Source organism: Geotrypetes seraphini, chromosome 9 (genome assembly GCF_902459505.1).
Source record: "Geotrypetes seraphini chromosome 9, aGeoSer1.1, whole genome shotgun sequence".
NCBI classification, from domain to species: Eukaryota; Metazoa; Chordata; class Amphibia; order Gymnophiona; family Dermophiidae; genus Geotrypetes; species Geotrypetes seraphini.
The window spans coordinates 74,041,980-74,063,675 of NC_047092.1; the positions used below are offsets into that span (position 1 = coordinate 74,041,980).

The 21,696-nt window shown below is 43.2% G+C and overlaps 1 protein-coding gene across 3 annotated transcripts in view; it reads left to right on the forward strand.

Annotated features, from left to right (window-relative positions):
- The window catches only part of SLCO1A2 (solute carrier organic anion transporter family member 1A2), a 192,801-nt gene that overhangs the window by 54,316 nt on the left and 116,789 nt on the right, over window positions 1-21,696 (forward strand). For all 3 annotated transcript variants that reach the window (XM_033959647.1, XM_033959649.1, XM_033959648.1), the window contains 2 exons: window positions 530-639; window positions 5,764-5,910. In XM_033959647.1, coding sequence (XP_033815538.1) covers window positions 530-639; window positions 5,764-5,910 — 257 coding nt within the window. The remainder of the gene's footprint in view (window positions 1-529; window positions 640-5,763; window positions 5,911-21,696) is intronic.

A 21,696-nucleotide genomic window follows, 5' to 3' on the forward strand; every position in this document is an offset into this window, starting at 1 on the left:
AATTTTCTCAAAAACAGGTACTAACCAGCAAATATACTCTGGTCGTTGCAGCAACAGCTTTGGCAGGAAGCCATTTATCAAGGTTCCCTCTAGCACTCTTCAATCATAGGCCCTGAATCTAGCCACCAAATGTCATCCTTCAAGGACAGCATGATTTCTTCCACCTGAGGAGTAGAATAACTGACTGCACAGCATTCATAGCTATAGCAAACCAAGAGAACAGTTTTGGTTTTTTAATATACATACAAGTATAAAGTACTGTAATGGTGGTTAACATTGTCATACAGGAACTATGTTATAGATTGATTGTTGAGATATACCCCCTCCTTTTCTAACACGTAGCATGGGTTTTAGCGCCAGCAGTGCCAGTAACTGCTCTGACACTCATAGAATTCCTATAGTGTCGGAGCAGTTACCGCTGCTGCCGGCGCTAAAACACGCGCTATGCGTTAGTAAAGGAGAGGGATAGTTTTTATATTGATAAAGAAGAGTTTCTCATATTAGCCATAAAAATTGTTCATTTTTATAGGTATCAATATGAAAAGGCAGTTTATTCATCAAACAGCTCATCTTCCAGTATGTCTCTGTGCATAGCAAATCAAAACCAGTCTTTCATACCATTGGAGGAAATATCACCAGGTACAATCTTTTGTTGTATTTAATCAACTGCGTTGCTTGTCAGTTATTGTACAGGCTTATTGTAATTCTGGAGATATGGAAATTATGTATATTCTGTAATTGATTAGAATAAAATATACCAGGACCCTGCCCCTTGTTTATTGAGTAGATAGAGATACCACTCCAAAAAATACAAATACAAGTGAGATTTTTCAGATGCTGTTTATTTCTGGAAAGTTTTAAATGATCTGCTGCTCTGCAAATGAAAGAAGCAACACAAAATTACATTTATCTTTCTGTGATACCTCTTGCGTGAAATGGTGTGGTGGCCGTGTTAATCCACTCTTCAACGTAATATATGGAAATAAAACAAACCAATGCAATCAAGTGGTACAGAGAATACACAATACCCTAATCTTCTTGGACCTTCAGATGGTATATGTACCACATTTTGACCTAACTATTTACTTAATGGGTCTTTTGAAATGGCGGTTCCAAAATACCACCACAAACACCAAATGTGAATGGGCCGAATGGTCCTCGCCCATTAATTCCTCACTCCCAGGCTCTTCTGGACTTACAGGCACTGTTCTAACACCTTCATCACATGACCTTTCTGGTCTCTCAGGCCGCTAAAGATCGTTCCAGCCATTGCCGGTCCCTCTGATTGCCGTCAGCCACTCATTCTGGTCACTCCTGGGCATCTCTGAACATTTTGGTAGCCACTCTGGGCCCTACTGGTCACTCTGGTTGCTAGCCTCTAGCATCCCCACTGGTCCTGGACACCACCGGTCTCTCTGGTTGCCAGCCTCTTGGCTCCAGCCGGTCCCTTTGATTCCTTCGCTAGTCGCCACCGGTCTCCCCACCAGTTCTCAACCAGCCACTGTCTGCCAGATCTTCACCGGTACAGTGGTTTCTCCACAGACTCATTTGGACTTTTAGGTGTTCCACTGAGGACTCTCCTGGTCCCTCAGACACTTTCTCTCTGAGACTGTCCAGATCACTCGGATGCTTTCTCACTGAGCCCTCTACTGGGTCATCAAGCTTGAGGGCTCTCCAATCCCTCCAAGCTCTACCAGGTAGACTCTCACTATGGGGCTACTATTGGTCTCTCTGGATGCTGGTCTCTCAGGTCTCCTCTCTCTGAGGACTCTCCAGGTCCCTCAGATGCTTTGTCACTGGGCCCTCTACTGGTTGTCAAGCTTGAGGGCTCTCCGGTCCCTCCAAGCTCTACCAGGTAGGCTAATACATGGCAGGGTCTCTTTCTCTCTCTGCTGCACCGTGCCCTCTGTCAACACCTATCAACACTGGACAGCTCTTCCACTGTACCAGGCCCCCTGTCAGCCCTGGCCAGTATTGGGCTTACTGGGAGTTAAGCCAAAGCCAGTGTCCTCTTCCCATAGGAGCTCTTGTCTTTTTCAGCTGACTGCTCTGAAACTGTCTTTTTCAGCACCACTGTTCCCACAGAGTGAGTGGACATCTCCCAGCAGTCTTTGCAGGATGTTATGCAGATGAGCTTCACACACCACTGCTCAGGCTTCCTCTGCTGGCCCGGGACAGGAACTTTACCCTGTCACAGGTCTCAACCACCTCATCATTGGTCCATGGAGTGCTTATTCGTTAACTTCAAACTCTCAAAATATTCATTCAAAGAATCATTCACTTCTCCAGGCAATATAGACCTGTGGCTTATGCTACCATTTGGAGGCTTTTCCTTTCTTGGGTACTTCTCAATATTAGCACCCTTCCAGACTTCTATGTTTTATATTCTTTCTTTTTTGGCACAAGCGTATTGCCAAGGGCTTCAGCTTCAAGTGGCAATCTTAGCTTGTTACAAGGGCTAGGTATCTCACTCTTTGCTTACTTCTTATCTTCAGGTAGTTCATTTCCTAAAAGGAGTACAGTATATTCGTACACCTCTTAAGAAGCCCTGTCCGGAGTACAGTCTTAAGGTACCTCTTTGCAGTTTACAGAAGGCTCTGTTTCAACCTTGTCTTTTGAGACTCTTATCTTTTGAACACGGTGTTTCTTGCCATGGCTTCAGCTCGGTGGTTTTCTGAGTTGCAGGCCTTGTATGGCGGGGATTCTTATTTCTGATTTACAAGTTCGGACAGTACCACAATTTCTTTCTAAGGTGGTGTCATCCTTTCTTTTATGCCGCTCTCACTTTTCCTTCCTTCTTCCTAGGAGGAGGAATGGGGAGGCGAGCTTTTCTTCACTGCGTTTCTTAAAAGTGCGTAGCATTCTCTGCAATCTGTAGGTTTCTAACGACTTTTAGTCGTTTAGATCACCTCTTTGTATTCTTCAAGGGATGCGACAAATGTAAAGCAGCGTCCAAAGCCTCCATCGCTCGAAGGGTCCAGGAGGACATTCTTTACGTTTACTTGATGGCAGGGAAGCGATTTGCGGAAGAATTTCGTGACTATTCAGCCAGAGCGATGGCTACTTCTTGGACTCAGGTTTTTTCCTTGGAGGAGTTTTGTCATGCAACTACTTGGTCTTCCAAGAACACTTTATCTCAGCATTACCGGTTGGATGTGGGGGCGCATGTGGAGGCTGCTTTTAGTGCTTCAGTTGTTGCAGAGGCGGCGTTTGCTTCCCACCCAGATTGAGGATTGCTTTGTTACATCCCATTAGTCTCTGGATTCATCTGCTGCTGTTGCTAAGGAAGGAAAAATTATGTTCTTACCTGTTAATTTTCTTTCCTTTAGATGCAGCAGATGAATCCAGAGCCCCACCCTTTCTGGATATTGACTGTCGTTTTTTTCTTTTGCAACTTTCGAAGTCTGTTATTATTGATAGTTGTATTCCGTTTAGAAAATCCATCAGTAAATGCTAATATTCAGTGGAGATAGCTGACTATCTCTTGCTGAATATTAGTGTTTAGTCAGAGTTGTTTCTGGATGATTAAATAGCGCTGAATATTGAGTAGTTTATGCCTGGCATCTCTGAAATATAGCATTAACTTTGTGGTTTCACCAAGTAAATGTACTAGAACTTTCTTATGATAATAAATGTACCCTTTGGTTGTTCTATGACATCTCACTTGCCTTTTTCTTTCTCTTTTTTTTCTAGAGCCATATGGTAACCCTAGGTTAAGTGCCATTGAATATTAGACGCTAGCCCCTATGCCCCTCCCCCCTGAACTCCGTTCATTGGGAAGTCCCTTTTATCTCTACCCTTCTCCTCCACTGCCAACTCCAGACTCTGTCCCTTCTTTCTTGCCACATTATATGCCTGGAATTGGCTGCCAGAGTCAATATGTCATACTCTGTCTCTAGCAGTGTTCAAATCCAAGCTAAGAACCCAATTTTTTGAAGCTGCTTTCTTCTCCTAACTCTCACTCAACATCAGATACCTATACCCATTGTATCATTCCTTCAGCCAGAAACTCCCCAACCCTGAGATATCCTATCTGTCTATCCAAATGAGATTGTACGCTCTTCTGAGCAGGGACCATCTATTGAATGTACAATGCTGTGTACGCCTTTCAGCACTATGGAAATGATAAATTGTAGTAGTAGTACTAGCCCCAACCAAGTGATTTAACCAGCCAGCAACCCTCTGAAGGCAGGCAATAGGAGTCTCTTCTATAACAGAAGCTAGGCAATTAGATTCCATTATAGAATACTAGCATAACCTGCTATTTGTGGGCCTAATTTTTAGTTATCCACTCTTATACCTTGCTTAAGCGAGGGCAGCAAAATGTGGCAGGACATAAATGGGAGCTCCACTTATGTCCCCCCCATGCTCTGCCCATGCGTATGCCCCTTTGCAAATGCTCGCTATGCAAGATAGTTTTTAACGAATAGGGCTCAGACGGCACACTAGCAGATACAGCTATGAGCACATTTCTCCCATCTTAAGAAAATTGCATTGGTAACCAGTATCTATTTGTGTTCAATTTAGTCTTAAAACGTGTTCAACAAGGCATCTATGATAATCTGCCAGATTATCTGGCTAAATGCCTGTTGCGGTACAAACCATCTTGGTCACTGAGATCTGAAAATTGTATGTTGCTTGATACAGGGGAATTGAGCATTGTTCGATATGTGCGAACTAAAAAATTCTGCTTTTCTATGGAATGCTATGTCGGGCACTCTGAGGTTTTGCGATAATCTGTTGTAATTCAGAAAATTGCTCAAAACTTACCTCTTTGTACATGCATTTTTCTGTTAGCTCTCCACTTCTCAATGAAGATTATGTTACACTCATGCAATAATGTTTGTATCCCTGACCTCTGGTTTGTTTTTATGTTTTTTTAACTTATTATGTACTTAGGGCTCCTTTTACAAAGCTGCAATAGCATTTTTAGTGCACACAGAATTTTAGCATGTGCTAAACCCGCACTAAGCAGCTAGAACTAACGCCAGCTCAATGCTGGCATTAGCGTCTAGCACAAACGTCAAACTGCTAGCACAGCTTTGTAAAAGGAGCCCTTATCTTGTAAAACTGTATGTATTATAACCTGTGTATGTGAATTGTGAGCCGCTTTGGTATAAAAAAAAAAAAAAGCACATTATAAATGTTTTAAATAAATAAATACAGGCGTAAGTGGGCTTGGAAGCACATATACAGTAATATCCTAAATATTCATACGTGCAATGGATGCATAAATATTAGTGCCTAGTTTGTAGATTTGCCATTTACAAAACTAGTTTTTTCTCTTTGAAAATAAGCTACCATACTGGATGTAAGCTAAAAGCACCAATGTAACTTCCGCTGTGACTGTCTAATGGAGTAGTTTTGAAAATCCTACTCCTGCATGTGCAAATTTCCTCCCCTGTTTCCTTATGACTGGACTAAAAGTGCACATGCTGGGGTAGGTCATACTGTGGCTCACTGGTTGAGCTAGTGCCTCTGCACCCAGAGGTTGTAAGATCAAATCCCAGTGCTGTTCCTTGTGACCCTGGGCAAGTCGCTTAATCCTCCAGTGCCCATCGCTTTGAATGTAAGCTTTAAAATGCCAAAGCCACAAAAAGGTGGTATACAAGTCTCCATTCCCTATCCCTTTTAGCTGGACAGAGGAGGGCAATTTTCAGGCAAGCCAAATTCTCCAGGTAAATGGCTTTAATGATGTTCCTTCCCATATTTAAACTTAATATCAAATACACTAATATGTATACATATATTTTTGGTTTGCAGAGTGTATAAAAGAGACAAAGTCTCGAATGTGGTTATATGTGCTCTTGGGGAACATTCTTCGAGGAATTGGTGAGACACCAATAGCACCATTAGGACTTTCCTATGTGGATGATTTTGCCAAGACGGAAAACTCTCCCTTTTATATCGGTAAAATATAGCATTTACATTTGCTTCATTAGACACTAAATCATATTTCATTGAAAATAAAATTTTAAGAAACCTCTTTTATTACTGCCTATTATATCCTATTTGGAGCCCTTTTCCACTTTATGTTTGAAACAATTGAAGAGGTTGATGGTACTAGCATTAGCTCATATGGTTAGTATGTGAGGGAAACAGTCTGACACTCCAAGGATGTGCAGATACATGATGACACCAAGTCTAAGGAAAAACACACCTAAATACAGGTCCCAAGATCCAAAATCCCTCATTAGCTACTAATAAAAGTCATGGACTGCCAAAAGCATATGGAAACACCACACAAAAACTCTCATGGGGAATGTGGTCAGGGCCGCCATCAGAAATTTCTGGGCCCTTTACTGAGCAATCCTATTGGGCCCCCCACGCACCCCTTCCCCCCCCCCCCCGACTCCCTCTTCTTCCATGGGCCGAATACACACATACTTTTCTCTGTCGCCGCACTCTTTGACCAAAAGATTTGTAAGCCTGCAACCACGTCAAGGTAGACTCTTTCAGCAGGGCCCTAACCTAACCTAAACTAAACTAATCTATACCTATCTATACTAATCTATACTAAACGGATCTTTTTGCATTTTCTAATAACAAACTCAAGAGAAACACACATCCAAAACTCATTTCCCCTCCAGTTAGAGGCTACAAATTGAAAAAACACCACGAACACCTTCTCTCTCACCAAGCAGTCCTATGGGGCAAAGACCTAGACCAACCGCTTTCGCCCACTACATACGGGGAATTCAGGGAACGCCTAAAAACATACCTGTTCCAGAAATACCTAAACAATTGACCCGCGCTCCCTCTCCCTCCCCCCTCCCTATTCCACCTGAACTTACAGCACTGTTATAAATATAATCTGCTATCTTCATCTTATCGTAACTTTACGTTGCTATTTATCCCCAACAGGTCCTGTCGGACATTTCCTCCTGAGGTCTCTGATCTCTGTATTTCCTCTGAATATCTACTTATTGTATTTCGCTGAATGTCCAGCACTCTTGATTGTAAACCGCCTAGAAGTCGCAGATTGTGGCGGTATAGAAGAATAAAGTTATTATTATTATTATCTATTCTAAACTAACATATGTCTAATACTGAACTAATAACAAACTAACAAACATCTGCATAATAAATAACTAATAAATAATAGCGCTAGTAGCTATAATTCACTTTTGAATGTAAAATATCAGTTAAGGATTTCTTTTGACCTTTGTAGGCCAGAAGTAGATCACAATTGCACAATATTTTTTGTAACAAGTATTAAATGTGTTTTTATAAATACTGTAAGCTTCTCCCCCTCTGTCTTCCCCATATCCTTTCAGGGTCCTTCTCCCCCCTCTGTCTTCCCCATGTGTTTTCAGCGTCCTTCTCCCCCCCATCTTCCCATGTCCTTTCAGGGTCCTTCTCCCCCCTCTGTCTTCCCCATGTGCTTTCAGCATCCTTCTCCCCCCCATCTTCCCCATGTCCTTTCAGCGTCCTTCTCCACCCCTTTGTCTTCCCCAGTGCATACCAGACCAGAAAAATGCATACCACTAGAACGCTAACTCCATGCCCACTATCCAGCCAAGCCAGCATCCCCACCATCTGGGGAAAAAGACCTCCACCAAAACCTAACTCAAACACACAAAAATACCAAACCTCACCAAGAACTGTCATCAATACAACCACTACACCCACCACAAAATACACTACAATTGCTTGCGCCTATATGAACATCAGATCCGTCAGCCCAAAGGCAGAATTAATCAAAGATTGGCTGACCAAAGACAATCTAGACTGTCTCTTCCTAACCGAAACATGGCTCACCTCTGAGTCAGATCCAAGCATCACAGAATTCTGCCCCAAAGGATATAAACTTGAAGTAGTATGTCGAGAAAACAAAAGAGGAGGAGGTCTAGCAATCATAATAAAAAACAATCTCAACATCAACGTACTAACCAAGCACTCAACCCCTTATCTTGATCTGCTAGCCTGCCAAATATCTGACAAATCACTTAATGGAAACCTGAATTGTCTTATTTGCTACATTACACCAGGTAAATGGAACACTTCAAAACAAGAACTTGAAGAATTCATCTTCCAGAACTCACTCTCCTCCTCACACAACTTGATCCTCGGAGACTTAAATCTCCACTTAGAAGATCAATCATCCAAACAAACAACAGATATACTCTCATACCTCAACACTCTATCCTATCAAATTCTCAACCCAGAACCCACACACGAAAAAGGTCATCAACTCGATATAGCAGCTTATTCATCCCCAAATCAAAACACACAATACATCTACATCTCAAACGGGTCCTGGCACCCTACTCTATGGTCAGACCATTTCAAATATTCATTCACCATCAATTGGGCTCAAAATAACAACAAACCCATCCCAAAGAAAACACTCATCAAATTCAGACCGAAAATCGAACCTCACACATTCTGGAACACAGTCGACCCCAAAATCGACCCCAACAACCCCAAAGAATTCATAAATAGTTGGCGGACCCTCAGTGAATCTACACTAAACGAACTAGCTCCAATAAAAAACAAAAACAAAATAGACAGACCATCTAATAAATGGTTCGACGACGAACTTCTACAACTAAAGAGAAAATGCAGACAACTAGAAAGGTCATGGAAAAAACAAAAACACAATCACATCAAAGACGAATGGAAAATCCTGATCAAACAATACAATACCAAACTGAAGGAAAAACGAAAAAACTACTACTCCAAACTCATCAGCACCGAAAAACCAGACACAAGAATACTTTTTGACATCTTAAGAAAGCTCACTGATACCAAACCATTTCTCGCCACCCAAGGAAACCAAACTCCCACAGCCACCCAATTAGCGGATCACTTCAAACACAAAATCATCACAACCAGATCCACATTCAACAATTCAAGAATCAACATAGAAGAAATACGAATCAATCCCAAAACAGATGAAGCAATCCCAGCAGACAGGATATGGACAAACTTCACAAAGATACAATGGTCAGACTTGAACAGGCTTTACAAAAAATACAGCAAATCCTCATGTGACTTGAATAACTGTCCCTCATACTTACTAGCAACAGCTTCCACCAAATTTAAAGCTAGCCTCACACTATGGCTTCAAACAACACTAAGCGAAGGTCATTTCCCACCGGAATTAGGAGAAATCATAATTACACCCATCCTAAAAGATCCCAAAGGCCCTATAGATAATCCTGCAAACTATAGACCAATCGCATCAATCCCACTATACATTAAAATAACAGAAGGCCTTGTCGCACAACACCTCTCCAACTACCTTGAAGACCATCACATACTACATCCATCACAATCTGGATTCAGATCCAACCATAGCACAGAAACTCTACTGGTATCACTATTAGACATTGCCCGACAACACCTCAGCAAAGGAAACAAGCTGCTTCTCATTCAACTCGACCTTTCTGCGGCATTCGACTTAGTTGACCATCACACACTACTCCAGACATTAGACGCAATAGGAATCTCAGGTAATGTTCACAAATGGTTCCAAAGCTTCCTCAAAACACGAACATACAAAGTCAAATCAAAAGAGCACATATCCGATCCATGGTCAAACCCATGTGGAGTACCACAAGGATCACCTTTGTCACCCATATTATTTAACCTCTTCATAGCATCCCTAGGCATAACCCTAGACGCCCTAAACACAGTATCATTCAGCTACGCAGATGATATAACTATCCTCCTCCCCTTTAATATTCAAGACCCCTTATCCACAAACCACCTGAAAATGATAATGGAAACGGTAGAAAAATGGATGTCAAATCATAAACTAAAACTGAACTCGGAAAAAACTAAATTCCTACTACTGGAAAGGGAAAAAAAACCATCTCTCACAGAACTAGAAGTAAATACAATCAAGTACCCAATGCAAAGCACACTCAAGATCCTGGGAATTCTACTAGACAGAAATTGCACAATGCAGTCTCAAATCCACAAAATCATCCAAAAAGCATTCTTCACAATACGTAACCTAAGAAAAATAAGAAAATTCTTCAACAAAGATCAATATAAGATATTAGTACAATCCCTAGTACTGAGTATTGTAGATTACTGTAACAGCCTATACCTATCATGCCCAAATTACATGATAAAACAATTACAGACAGTTCAGAACACAGCCCTCAGAATCATCTACTCACTAAGCAAATATGACCACATAACCAAAGCATACCTAGACTCACACTGGCTACCAATAAAAGCAAGATCCCAGTTCAAATTCTACTGTCTATTATACAAAGTAATGCATGGAGCAGCACCCATCTACCTAAACAACAGACTACACCGTAACCTCTCACACAGATCAAGGAGAACCCAGAGCCTATTCACTTACCCCCCTCTCAAAGGAACACGACGAAAGAAACTATATGACAGCCTTTTAGCAACACAGGCAGCAAAGATCGATATTAACATCACCAATCTACTGACCAAATCAATAGACATTAAAGCATTCCGAAAAGAAATCAAAACTCATCTCTTCAAAAAACACTTCCCATCATCATAACCTCACAAAAGTATTAGAAAATGCGCTCATGACTACCCTAACACCACCACCAGCAACACCTTGAATCCGGACAGTATTATCTCCACTCATCTAAACAACAGAACCCGGACATTATTAACTCTACTCGTCTAAACAACCTATCACTATCTATTATCCATTACCAATTTCTCCTGGAAAAGTCCAGAATAACAATTGTAACTTAACGCATCCTTGATTATATGTACTGTAAAGCTACTGGAAATGTCCAGTCTTCTAAATTGTAATCCGCTTAGAACCGCAAGGCACAAGCGGAATAGAAATCACAAATGTAATGTAATGTAATGTAATGCTTTCAGCGGCCTTCTCCCCCCTCAGTTTTACCCATTTCCCTTAAGCGTCTTTTCTTCTCCACTCCACCTTTCCTCCCTTTCTCCCTCCCTGCCCCTTACCTTTGTGGCGCTTTCCCACCCGACCGACAACAGAACAGGCCCGGTCGGACAAACCTCCCTGCCCTGTAGCCGCGAATCTAAATTACCTTCTTACAGCAGCTGGAGTATTGAAGCTGCTGTAAGAAGATAATTTAGATTCGCAGCTACAGGGCAGGGAGGTTTGTCGGCCGGGCCTGTTGTCGGTCGGTTGGGGGAAGTGCTACAAGGCTAAGGGGACCTGACTGGCTGTGCACACAACCCCCAAGGCTGCACCCGGGGCGGACCGCCCCCTCCCCCTTCGGAACACGACTGCCTTTTCCCTACCTGCCCTGCCGCAAGCAGCCGACCCAAAGTCTTCCCGATGTCAGCGCTGATGTCGGAGGAAGGGAGGGCTTTGCTTAAGCCCTCCCTCCGACATCAGCGCTGACATTGGGAAGACTTCTGTTCGGCTGTGTGCTGCGGCAGGGCAGGTAAGGAGGAGAGGAGACTATGCTTGCGACCCTGGGGAAGCCCGGGCCCCCTGTCAGCTCCGGGCCCCTGAATGCAGGACTGGTAGTACTGCCCTGATGGCGGCCCTGAATGTGGTATAAAATACAAATTCTTAAATATAAATTATAATATTGTAAATCATAAATATAAATTGTTAAGATGGTGGATCCTCAGTATGAGGTCATGAGCAATAAAAGCACACTCCCTAAGAAACCACAAGTCCTTCGCTCCAATATAAGACCGTATAAAAACAGTGGATTAATTTATAACCATTGTTGGCCACACACCATCATCATATCTCACCCATGTGCAAATGTATGAAAAAAAAATATCTGTGAATTAATCTGTGAAGCTTAATAAAGATTATTAGTAAGAAACCACATTCCACATAACAATCACAAACTGTGTGCTGGAGCACCTGAGATTTCAGGTGTGCCGCGGCATACTGGGGAGGAGGAGAGGTGATAGCTGACTGCCTATAGAATGTGCCTCTCACCGCGAGAGGCATGTCCTGTAGGCAATTAGCCGGCATCTGCACCTCTCCTTCTCTCCGGCCCTCTTCCCTGCTGCCCCCCTCCCTCCCCCGGGCATCTCGGGGTCCGTCTGGAGGGCCTTTGCGCATGTGTGGACATCATCACAGTGACATCTGCGCATTTCTGGATGCCTCCAGCCACGGCCACTATGTTTGGTGTGCTGTGGCTCGACAAAGTTTGCGGAACAACTGACATATATTTTCAAAAAGACGCTGTGTAGGAAACTAATATAAAAAGAATAGTATATAGGAAGCAAATACAGTATTTTCAGCACAGCAGGAAAGATAACGTACAAAGGCAAAACAAAAATAGAAATAATGGCTTCTAATACTATCTCCTAATACAAATACTTAGTTAGGATAATGAAATGAACAGAAGTTAAATGATGTCAACACACACTCCTTGTCAAAAGCCACCTATAAACCCAGTTGTAATAGTGACCACAGAACTTAAACTTATATAACCTTAGTCTGTTGCTTGAATTGATGCCTAACAGTTATACCCAGGGCTGGCAATGCAGGAGGTAGTGCTTTAACCGTTGATCCTCTTTTGTGATTTGTCGTTGTCTGTGTGCTAGCTGCTATTGCTAATGCTAATGATGTCTTATACACCGCTATATCTCCTACTAGATTCAAAGCAGTTTACAAAAAAACTACAAAAATTTACAAAGGGTGATAAAGAACAAAAACACTGAAAATTATAAATAATAATAATAATAATAATTTTATTTTTATATACCGCCAAAGCCATAGTAGTTTGAGGCGGTTTACAACAAGAAGAGCTGGACAGTCAGCGAAGGGAAATAACAATGAAGACTTTGGATACAGCGAAGAAAAAAATAACAGTGAGGATTTTGGTTACATAAAGTCACAATGTGGGGAAACAAGAATATGTGAAAAGGAGTACAGTAGAGGGTTTAAGGGTTCTTGGTTACAAATCGGTTGAACAGGTTTGTTTTAACTAGTTTTCTGAAGTTAAGGTAGGATGAGGAGAGTTTGATGAAGTTACCTAGCCAGTTGTTTTGTTGACTTGCTTGGAAGGCTAGTGTTCTGTTTAGGAATCTTTTGTATTGGCAGGTTTTTATTGAAGGGTGGCTGAACAAATGTATTCTACGTGCTAAACATCATAGTTTGAGTGAAGCCCATTGTTCAAAGAGAGAGATTTTCATTGTAATAGGTAGGTATAGTTCTAATTACTGTTGGAAGATCATTCCAAATTTTAGAACCTAGGTATTGAAAGGTGTATTCATGGTATCTTTTATATTTGACAGATTTTAATGATGGATATAATAAGACTTTGGGCTAGATGCACTAAAGATACCGATTTGATTGCTGTTGGCCGATTCTCCAGCAGCGATCGAAGTGCAAATCATTTGCATGCAAATGCGACCGAACAATCACTCAGTGAGCGATTGACACATGCGCAGAGCCCTAACAGCAGTGACAGGGGAAGCAACCTCCTGTCACTGCTGTTAGGGCACTGTGACTCCCCCCATAGAAGCAACTCCTTCCCCCATGGCAGCGATGCAGCAGGAGGGATGCCCACTCCCTCCTGCCGATGCGACTCCCCCCCTCTGCAGCAGCGATAAGGCAGGAGGGATGCCCACTTCCTCCTGCCACCAAAGACCCAATCCTGCACCAGGTGCCCCCCAAACATCCTCTACCCTCCCCCTTCCCCTCCCCTGAAATAAAAGGCAGGAGGGATGTGCCACCAGAAGTCACCCGCCAACCCCCAAACCTCCCGTACCTTCTCAGAGACATTGGAGCAGGATGGAAGCTCAGTCTGTCCTGCTTGTAGGCTTGCTACTCCAGAATGAAAGGGCTTTCCCTCCCTGGTGTATCATGTGATGCATGGGGAGAGGCCTTAGGCTCCTCCCTCTGAATCCTGGGATACAAGGAGGAGGCGTCTAAGCCATATTGCTGCCCGATGGGGGGGAGTTGCATTGGCAGAGAGGTGATTTTTTCTTTTTTATGGGACAAATGTTTTGCATAACACACGTAAAATATCTGTGCCATTGAAAAAAAAATGAAAAACACCAGTCTTACCTGTCAGTAGCACAGTTTTTTCTGACAGCTAAAACCCCTTTTTTTTGCATAGTCAAGCAATGTTAGTGCATCAATCGCTTGGCTATTTTGTATGGCTGGATTAGTAAATGGGCGATCGAGGGGGAAAACACGCGGTGAGCCATTTTGTGAATTGGGTCACTAATAGCGATTGTTGCTAAAGCTGTGAAAACAAGTGTAGCGATGATCACTGACTTTAGGTTTAGAGGTTCCAGGAGAGCTCATACCTCTAGTGCACACCTGGCAGCAGCCTTCAAGTAATCCCAATGATACTAGGTCAGTAGCTGAACTTCCTCTGATTGGAGGGAGGTTTTCAGTCTATTGAGAAGCTTGAGCAAGGAATTCATTTGTCCTCTACTGAACCTATTTGTGGACAGAGTTTGAGCAACAGTGACATGGCTGCTGGATATTCAGGCTTAGGCAGATACTCTATATATTTCATTGTGCCCAAGAAAGACTCAGATGAATGGAGCCAGATCTTGGATCTGACGTTGGTCAGTTCAAGGCTGAAGGTACCCTGGTTCTGAATGGAGATTGTGCATTCAGCCATAGCTTTGGTGGCACTGGGGGAATTTCTGGCCTCTCTAGATTTGTCAGAGGCTTACTTACATATTCCAATATTCTGACTCACATATACTGGAGAGCCATTTCCAGTTCTCAATGCTCCCATTCGGCAGGCAACGGCACCTCACACCTCTACCAAGATGATGGTTATTGTCACAGTGCACCTACATAAAGCAGGGACCCAGAAATATCCATACTTGGACAACTGCTTGATCAGAGCTCCATCCAAACATGAGGGAGAGACAGAAGGCACAAGTTGTCCAGCTACCGCAGGACCTTGGTTGGATTATCAACTTTTAGAACACTTACTTGCAGCCCACATAATCCCTAGAATGCTTGGGAATTTACTTCAATATGGCAGAAGGCTGTGTTTTTTGTCAGAGACACGCAAACTGAAACTAAGAGGCCAAATTGTGGATATCCAGGTGATGCCAGCTCACACAATTTGGCACTATCTGCAGGTTCTGGGGTCAATGATGGCTACCATAGAGGAGGTTCTGGGGGCGAAAGCTCATCAACCACCTTTCCATGAAGCACTATTGTCCTGCTGGACTCCACAGGCAGATTCTCTGCAGAGGTGGCTGCCCTGGAAGGTGGAAGCACATCAAAGTTTACATTGGTGGCTACAATCGGAGTAGCTGAAAAAAGTCTTGCCACTCCACATATTCTTTTGGGTGATCCTGATGACAGATGCCAGCCTTTAAGGCTGAGGGGTCATTGCGAGGGTCATCCAGTTCAGGGCCAATGGTTGCCCTCACAGAGGAAGTGGTCGATCAACCATTTGGAGCTGTGAGCCATGTGTCTGGCCCTACAGATGTTGGAAAACTCTCTGGAAGGCAAAGTGGTCAGGGTTTTCTCTGATAATTCTACAGTGGTGGCCTATGTCAACATGCAAGGAGGCCCAGTTGTTTGCTGGACAGAAGTCCACCTGCAAGCTCTATCAGCAGTGGACCATGTACAGTCCGGCTATTAGGAGTGGACCATGTACAGTCCGGCTATCTCAACTAGCAGACCCTAGACCCAGGGGAATTATCTCTGTCTCAGAAGGTCTTCAACAGCCTTGTGCATTGATGGGGGCATCCAACATTCAATTTGATGACATTGGCAGTCTACAAAAAAAGTCTCTCAATTCGGCTGAAGATTTGAGCCCAGAAGTGCCAACATGGATGCTGTAGACAACAGTGCCCAGAGAAAGGGCTATCATACATTTTTACCCATGGCCTGTGATGGGCCAGGTCATTCAAAGAATAGTGAACCATCTGGAGTTGGCAATCCTGGTTGATTCCGGTTGGTCACATCGGCTGTGATACATGGATCTGGTTCATCTATAGAGGGACAAGTGTCTCACACTTCCACTGCATCTGACTCTGCTCTCGCAAAGTCCAGTTGCCTTGGAGAATCCAGAATGCTTTAGGCTTCCAGCATAGCTTCTGAGGGTGCAGTCTTAGCATGGAAGAGCCTCTTGGAGGTGGTTATTGCTACCTTCCTCAGATATAATAAACCAGCAACTGTTATGGCCTATGCTAAGGCTTAGGAGATGTTTCAGTGCTGGTGTACTAAGGAAAATGTGAAGCTGGTGAAGGCTCCAACATTAGTGGTCCTAGTGTTTCTCCAGGGTGATCTCAAGAGGGGTGTGGCCATTGGCCCCTTCAAAGTACAAGTGACAAGAATCATATTTTAGGGCATGAATAGAAGATATCCAGTTGTCACCAGATTTTGGAAAGGAGCCTAGCAGTTGCAGCCTCCTCTGTGACAGCTATTTCTGATGTAGAATCTTAACTCAGTAAGATTCCATATGTGCCTTTGCAAGAGGTGTCACTGATGGATCTTACTGCTGAGACAGTTTTTTTAGTAGCTATTGGTTTCAGAACTACAAGCTCTGTCATGCAGAGAGCCTTTCCTCAGGTTTATGAAGGCAGGGGTCTTCCTCTGCTCTGTCCCTTCATTCTGCCAAAGTAGTCATAGATTTCCATGTAAATTAGAAAGTTTGACTGCTCACGTCCTTTTCCATAGGTTTGCATAATAATCATTTTAAAAAACTTTTGACATTGCTGGATGTTAAGAGAGTTCTTCTCCATTAGTTAGAATCTTAGGCTCCTCCCCAGTGCATCCCAGGATGCACCAGGAAGGTGGCCTAAGGCCCTGATTGGCCCAGATACCTAAGGCCCCTCCCATAAATGGGGTTTAAGATATCCAGGTCAATCAGGGCCATAGGCCCCTCCCCGGTGTATCCCAGGAAGGGGAAGGTCTGCAATTTTGAAGAGGCGGGCCTGCTGGCAACAGGGAATGAGCATCCCTCTTGCTGACTTCTACAGTAAGGTATGGAGGGAGGGTTGCTTGAACTGGGCGGAGTTCTGAGCTGACCCCCCCCTAGCTCACCAGACCACAAGGGCTGTCTTTTGGGGTCTTGGTAGGGTGGTGGGAAGCAGTAGTTTCAAGTTTCAAGTTTAATATTTTTCTTGATTGATCGCTTAATCACATTCTAAGCGATGAACAGATTAAAATATAATCAAATAGAGGCAAAACAATACAAACTTTAAATAATAACATTGGGTAGATAACTAATACATTATACTCATTACATAAGGTAAGATAGGGGTTTGAAATACAATTAATAAAGATAAGCAAAACAAAGGAAAAATACAGTAGGGAAACAAATAACCATAGAACATAATAAAATCGCTGGTTTCAGAATTGTTAATTTAAATATTAAAAGCATCTTTAAAAAGAAATGTTTTTAGATTACTTTTAAATTTTCCTAAGTCCTGCTCATTTCGTAAGTAAATTGGGAGAGCGTTCCAAGTCTGAGGAGCAGTTACCGAAAAGATAAGCTGCTGTCTAGTGTTAATAACCTTAAGTGAAGGAATGGTCAACAAATTTTGCTCATTAGATCTCAAGGTTCTGCTTGGATGATATGGTATTAGTAGTTTAAATATGAATGCTGGAGTCTTGTAGAGAAGAGACTTAAAAACAAGCAAACAAAGTTTATATGTTATCCGATGGATAACTGGAAGCCAATGTGCATTTATTAAAAGGGGTGTACCTAAGGGGGGGGGGGCGGTGCACGCCCCAAAGGGGTGCACAGGAGAGAGCTGAACGGGGACGAAGGGGTACCCGCGGGGTTAAATATAACTCGAGCTGTGAGGCTCATCATCTGCTCCTACTGCCCTGCTGCTCACATATAGCCGATCGGAAGTCTTCCCCGATGTCAGCGCTGACGTCAGAGGGAGGGCTTAAGCAAAGCCTGCCCTCGGACGTCAGCACTGACGTCAGGGAAGACTTCCGGTCGGCTATGTGTGCGCGGCAGGACAGGCAGGAAATAGAAGACAAGCCTCGCGGCTCGAGCTACATTTTGCTGAGAAAGTTGCTAAGATGGGCTGGGAGGCAAACGCGGAACACAAAAGGGGGGAGGGAGTGCGTTTTGGACACAAGGCATGAACTTGGGAAAGATATGCTGAGGTGGGGGAGGGAATGCGTTTTTGAACACAGAAGGCATGGACTTGGGAGAGAGGAAGGGAGGGAAAGAGATAGTTGTGTACAAGGGGAATAGAAGAAAGGAGAATTTTTGGTCATAGAGAGGGAGTGAGGTACAGACAGTGGCATACCAAGGTGGGGGTGGGGTGGGGTGGGGGTGGGGGCAGTCCGCCCCGGGTTTATGCCCAAAGGGGGTGCACAGCTGGCCACCCTCCAGTGTTCTCCCTAGGTGGCAAACTGCGTCTCTTTAGCCACTTGAGTGCCACCGCCGCCATCGGAAACAGACCAGTGCCGATTTTTACCTGCTTTTCCCTGTGGGGCTGACCAACTCTCGTAACCCGCGTCAATTCTGACATCGGAGAGGACATTCTGGGCCAGCCAATCGCTGCCTGGCTGGCCCAGAATGTCCTCTCCGACATTAGAATTGACGGGTGGCGAGAGTTGGTCGGCCCCGCGGGGAAGAGAAGCAGGGTGAACTCGGCACCGGCCTGTTCCCGATGGCGACAGTGGCAGCCTATTCCCCAGTGGCGGCAGTGGCAGCATTTTCCCAATGGTGGTGGCATAAGGGAGGGCAGGGAGAAAGAAAGAAAGCGGGGACAGGGAGCCAGAAAGAAAGAAAGGGGGCAGGGTGAAACAAAGAAAAATGGGGCACAGAGAGAGAGAGAAAGAAAGCAGACATACAGAACGAAAGAGGGCATGGAGAGAGAAAGAAAGAAGGGGGCAGGGTGAAACAAAGAAAGAAATGGGGCATGGAGAGAGAGAGAAAAACAGACATACAGAAAGAAAGGGGGTATGGAGAGAGAGAAAAAGAAAGAAGGGGGCAGGGTGAAACAAAGAAAAAGTTTGGGGAGGGAATGAGGTCTGGAGGAGAGGAAGCATAGAGGAGGCTGAAAGAAGGGAAGAAATATTGGATGCACAGTCAGAAGAATAAAGTGCAACCAGAGACTGATGAAATTACCAAAGTTAGGAAAAATAATTTTATTTTCAATTTAGTGATCAAAATGTGTCCGTTTTGAGAATTTATATATGCTGTCTATATTTTGCACTATGGCCCCCTTTTACTAAACCTCAATAGCGTTTTTTAGCGCAGGGAGCCTATGAGCGTCGAGAGCAGTGTGGGCATTCAGCGCAGCTCCCTGCACTAAAAACCGCTATCGCGGTTTAGTAAAAAGGGAGGGGGAATATTTGTCTATTTTTGTATAATTGTTACTGAGGTGACATTGCATAAAGTCATCTACCTTGATCTCTTTGAAAACACGCGGAATATAAATGATAATTAACATTTTCTCTGCGTACAGCATGCTTTGTGTTTTTAGCATTTTATTGTTGGTAGATCATTTTGACTTGGCCACAAAGGTAAGGGGGAGGGAGGGAGGGGAGCTGCTGAAAGACATCTAGTAATCCTTGCAGGCTTGACTGTGTAGAGAATTATTTTTGTAAAATCATGTTTTGTTATGTGACTGGCATTATTTAGACTTTAATTTCTATGAATAAATAGAATGAAAATGATATAAAATTACTTGCTTGTTTTTATGTGCGTGCGCTGAAGGAAAGTGGAGAGAGAGTGGGCTGAGGACACTGAAGGGAAATGGGTAAGAGAGTGGGGAGAAGACGCTGATTTATAAATTGACAATTGTACAGAATATTGTTTCTTTTTATACTTTAATATAAACAAATCAAGGCTTGTGTGGATGGAATCAGGTGGTTTGCGGGAATGGGGACCGAGCTTACGGGGATTAGTCCAATAAAATGGTATTTTTTTTATTTCTCATTATTTTTTTTATTTTTATTTGTTAATTTGTAAAGTGGTGATTGTTATGTATCAGTTTTTTCAAATTTACATTTACTGTCTTTATATTTTGCACTGTATTAGAGGACATGTGTTACTGTTTTTGTGGTGTTGCATTGTATCCAGGGTCTGGTTTCTTGGCGGTTCAGTTTAACTTTTGTCTACATATTTCTATTTTTAGTTTGTAATTATTCCATATTGGGAGAGGGTGTATCTCTGTTCTGTGTGTATGAAAAGAACATAGTTTTCAGTTGGCATTGACTACAGGATCAATTGACTGTGCGGGATCTGGCTTGTTTAGTTTTACAATGTATGTGTTGGTGTTCTAGTGCTCACTGCAGTGTTTAAGATGCTGCCTTTTCCTAGGTACACTCTTGTGCAATACGTGGATTGTTACTAAAAATCATATTTTTCATATAATGGGGGGGGGTGTCAAAAAATTATGGGCCCCAGGTGCCACATACCCTAGGTACGCCACTGGTTGTACAGAATTTTCATTTGTTTTCTTGTAAAAGCATCTTTTCAATGTTAACTCCTCTCTATGATAAGTGAACTTTCATAATCACCAAAAATCTAAAATCACCAAATTTGTGATCACAGATAATTGCATGATCTACTACTGGTTTGTCTTTGGCCTGTGTCTTAATGACACTTTTGAGTTTGATACGGTAATGTGCTTGTTAAAGGCCCTTTTGGTCTTGCCAATATAAACATGTTTCATGGACATATCACAGCACACACCACATTTTTAGTTTTGCAGTTAGAAAATTGTCTTAATTCTAAACATTCCTCTGTAGATGGGTGATTAAAAGTTTTAGGCCTAGATTCACTAACCTCACAGATCCGATCCGTGAGGTAGCCGGGCACCCGATTCACAACGTATCTGCATGCAAATTAGGCCGATCGGAGGCACGCCTCAAACCAACCACACGGATCACTGATTGTGATACATGCACAGACCATCTTCTTTGCGTGTAGATGATCTGCGCATGTGCTTTCTCTCCGTGATTTTTTTTTTTTTGCTCTCTGCAATTTTTTTAAACTTTTTTACTTGCTATGGTTTTAACCCGCAGGTTTAAAATAGGGCTGTACTGGGGCATGTTCTGGAACTTAACAGAGCATGCCGTAGTGCAGCCCCGCTTTAACCCGCAGGAGTCATGGCGTCAAGAGCAGGAGAGTCGTTGTTCCTTCCCAAACAAGCATCGGTTGACATTTTTAACTTATTTTTTAGATAAATAAGGTCACAGTAGGCGGTAACACAAGTCTCATGTAAGGATTTTGCTTGACTACATGAGAGTCCATGAACTGCAAAAGGTGTATAATAAATTATACGTTTCTGTATAATTGCAGCTCGCTTTAGCCTTGAGAGGTATCATGCCAGAGTTTTCTCCATTGCTCAATGTGGCACCAGGGAAACCAAGGAACCCTAGGTCCATTCAGTGTGCTGAATTTCTTGCCTGCTGCAGTGCCACCGACTCCCATCTAGGGATCTTAGGGTTTATCCCATGTTTTCTTGAATTCTGGTACTGGGTTCTGTCTGCTTCACCTCCTAAAGGAGGCCATTCCATGCATTCACTCCCCCCCCCACCCCCCTCTTTTCCATGAAGATATTTTCTGATGTTGCTCCCTCGGAGATGCAGTTTCAAAATAAAACTGAAGCCCTTGGCTGAACACTAACTAAAAGAAAAGATATTCTGTGTTGTAGCTCTTTTTCTTTTTGATGGATGCAAGCCGACTCTTCTGCAAACTTTCATTCTAATATCTAATTTAGCATTTAGGCTGGAAAAGTGCGCCTCCTTACTGCAGACTAGTGCTTGCTGCTTGAGAATTGCAGGAGAGTTAGGGCAGAGAGCAGGAGAGTCAGGGCAGAGAGCAGGGTTTT